This window comes from Gavialis gangeticus, unplaced genomic scaffold (assembly GCF_001723915.1).
Source record: "Gavialis gangeticus isolate Ggan-Ray unplaced genomic scaffold, GavGan_comp1, whole genome shotgun sequence".
NCBI classification, from domain to species: domain Eukaryota; kingdom Metazoa; phylum Chordata; order Crocodylia; family Gavialidae; genus Gavialis; species Gavialis gangeticus.
In genome coordinates this window covers 43,522,223-43,525,471 of record NW_017729000.1, presented here as the reverse complement: position 1 = coordinate 43,525,471, position 3,249 = coordinate 43,522,223, and the positions used below count along the sequence as shown (strand labels likewise).

Sequence of the window (3,249 nt, the reverse complement as noted above, 5' to 3'; positions counted from 1 at the left end):
TCCTGATCAGCATTTTTCATGCTATGGTAGCAATAATTTTTTAATGTATTTGTATACCAAGACTTTTTTAAAGAGGTGTTGTATTTATTACTAAGCTGGTAATAAAGGTAAAAAATCAAGCTCAGCTTTAATACAGCGGAGATTGGCTCTAAAATTAAGCAACTGTTAAAAAATGTTTAAATATAGAACATGTCATTCTGTTTCTAAACTGTACTTTATAAAACAGCCAACAGAACCTTGATCTATACCATCGGAGGGTTTGGGGTTTTTTAAATCCCAGCCTTTATTTGTAAGTGTTAAAAAACCTTCTGAAATTCATAAAATTTAAGAAAGACAGCAAAATTATACCTTGTAGCCATGGTTATCACAAATAATGTAAAGTCTAAATTGTAGCATGAATAAACACTATTTTCTGCGTTTCTTTGCAAGCCCAAGGCAGGATGCACAGCAATTATTAGAAATGAGTACAATGATGAATTTGCATTTGAATGCTGGGAGGAAAAATAAAAACGCTACATTTACAGCACGACAACACACCGGCTGGTAAAAGCAACTTTATTAGTGTCCTGCGGCAAAGTACATTAGTAATTTGTAACCAAGCATTAAAATTCTTGTCTTGTCTCATGAAAAAAGTAATCAGTTTTCTTTAAGATGCCTTATATTTTACTGGTTTTCTGATGGGTTGCCCTCCTGCAGAGACATACATGAAAATCTTCATGAAAGGCCTATTGCTAAATAACCGTAAGATCCTCTACACACAAAATTTGTGTGGGTCGAACTCATCACTCTCTGTGATGAGCTCAACTACCCACAGCTAAAGTAGTGTCTCAGAAAATAGCAATACATAACAAATGCATTGAGCAGCTCTACTCCAAGTACAAGAAAAAGAAAACAAAAACTAACCCAGCCAAGTAAGGAACGTGTGCTGCAACTTTTCCAGATGTCTTTCTACACTCTCCAAGCAGCACAGCTAGCACCTACTACCCTCAATCACTAACATACGAAACTTAACCTCTACCCAGCCCAAGAATGACTGTAGTGTAATACAGAGAACTGTAATTTATTTCATTCTTTTTCTGAGTGATGCGGTTTATTTTTCCTCTTGTTCCCAAGGCAAAACTCAGCATTGTAAAATGTAACATGATCCAAATAATAAAACTACTGATTAGTGTTACTGTAAGATTCTTTGGTTATAGAACATTTCATTTAAGTAGGGCCATACAAAATAATTGTCAGCTAGAAAGATGCCCCTGAAATCTAAAAGCAACCTAAAATTAACACAACTGCAGGGTGAAGTAATAGTGATAGCATTTATAAATTTGACTAATTTCCCCTTGTAATCTAAACAGTTATCAAAATTATATTAAGTCAATACAATTTAATGAATAGTAAACTTTTGAAATCCTTAGAATATTAAAGGTAAAGTTCTGGAATAGCAGTAGTGGAACAAAAGGAAAAGCCTCCTCTTTAAATACTCTCCATAGCTTTGAATTCACTGAGAGCCTGCACTGGATTCACATGCTTCTTCTGAGATGCTCTTTTGATTTTGGTTTGAGTTTCATCCTGTTTCTCTCTCTTAACCAGAGGTTTCTTCTCTGGAGCCTTCATTTTCCAAGAGACTGCAGGCAGATTCAGAGAAGCCATTCCTTGGGACTTCTGGTATTTAGTGGATGCCACGTAGGAAGCCTTCACAGTTTGCACCACAGCATTCATCAGGTTCTTGGCTGCTTGGATCAAAGACATAGCGCTGTCCACCTGTAACAAACAACATCCAGCATTGGTGTGCTGTGCACCATAAAAACTGAACACGGATGAGAGGTTTCAAGAGGCTTTGTGGCTCCAAATATGTCCTTTAATAAAGGGCAATGTAAACATTTATCTTTTTGCAACACTAACTGACATTACCAGGGCATAAAATGTGATGCTGTATTTTCTGACACTTGATGAGAAAGTGATTCCTGCCACTAGAACAATGAGCAGCATGTGTACACACCAAGTGGTCTCTGCCATAATTACGGCAATGTAAAAGATCTATATTAAATTGTTTCCTCCTACAGCCATTGTAACTACCCAATGATAGAAGCTTCCATTTTAATTAAAATTATCAAAGCCATGGTAATATCTTAATCACTGATAAGTAAATACTGTAACCCCACTAGTCTAGTAAATTGCATTGAAGACAGATACCATTAAATAGCTTCAGCCAATGGCGAAATCCTTTCTGAGGTTATCCTCTGAATGCAAGCAGGATTAAAGCAAAAAAGCTACGTTAGAGGAAACATCCATCTCAAAACAAGGACCATACCATACTTGGCAATCTGAACTTGCCTCTAAGGGTGCAGCTCCCCATACAGGTTACTTGGCAGGAGTCAGAGGGCCACACCCAATTTGCATAAAATGGAGCATATTGTCATCTGTCCTCTCAGAGAGGTGTGATATGCAGAGCCCAGAGCCCAGCATGCAGCACTCCTGACCGCACAGGCATGGACTGAAGGAGCTCCAGCCCATGAATTCTGTTGGATAGCAGCCCCCGCACTGGCAAGCATTCATAGGCTGCACTTGGTCACCCTCCATCTGTAGCTTACCTCTGGCAAAGGTCTTAAAAAGAAAAGCTCAGGAAAGGAAAGCAGCTCAGCTTCTCTGTTGCTCATGAAAAACTGGGCAAAAATTTGCCAGTCGTGTGCATCAATGCACACCAAGAGCACAGAATCTTGTTTAAATACTGACTTAATCCTCCTCCTCAGTTTCCATGTACAAGTGGGTCTCCCTTGCGCCAAACACTGTGTGTTGCGCTTCTGTGCTATTACAGCTTCAACTTATGTTTTAAAACAAAACACTTTTAGGTCTAATTTAGTGTTCTGAGTGTTTGCATAGTATGACAAGAACAACTGCTATATTCTATCAAGAGTTCACATGCATGAAGCCACAGGCAAACTAACAGCCTGATTGATGGGGAAACTTAGAACAGGCTGCAGACCACTTAATCCCAATGTCTAGGACCCTATTAATCAAGGACTGCTAAAGACCTTATAACATTTCTGTTCTAAGTAGAAGCCTGTGTAGCACATTGCTTCTTGGTAGCCCGCTGCACTGATAAACTGTATGCTAGGGCTGTGCAAATCTTTGGTAGCTGATTTGATTTGGAGTAGATTCTGCCCGATTTGGGGACTGAAACTCCGAATCTGAATCAAACTGGGAGACCAACTGAAAGATTGGCATTGATTCAAAGCCATACACTAAACAGGCAGC

The 3,249-nt window shown here is 38.9% G+C and overlaps 1 protein-coding gene across 1 annotated transcript in view; it reads right to left on the bottom strand.

Annotated features, from left to right (window-relative positions):
• Positions 1 to 265: 265 nt before the first annotated feature.
• Positions 266 to 3,249, bottom strand: part of CTNNA1 (catenin alpha 1) — a 251,980-nt gene continuing 248,996 nt past the window's right edge. The window contains exon 17 of the mRNA XM_019506550.1: positions 266 to 1,755. Coding sequence (XP_019362095.1) covers positions 1,468 to 1,755 — 288 coding nt within the window. The 3' untranslated portion in view covers positions 266 to 1,467. The remainder of the gene's footprint in view (positions 1,756 to 3,249) is intronic.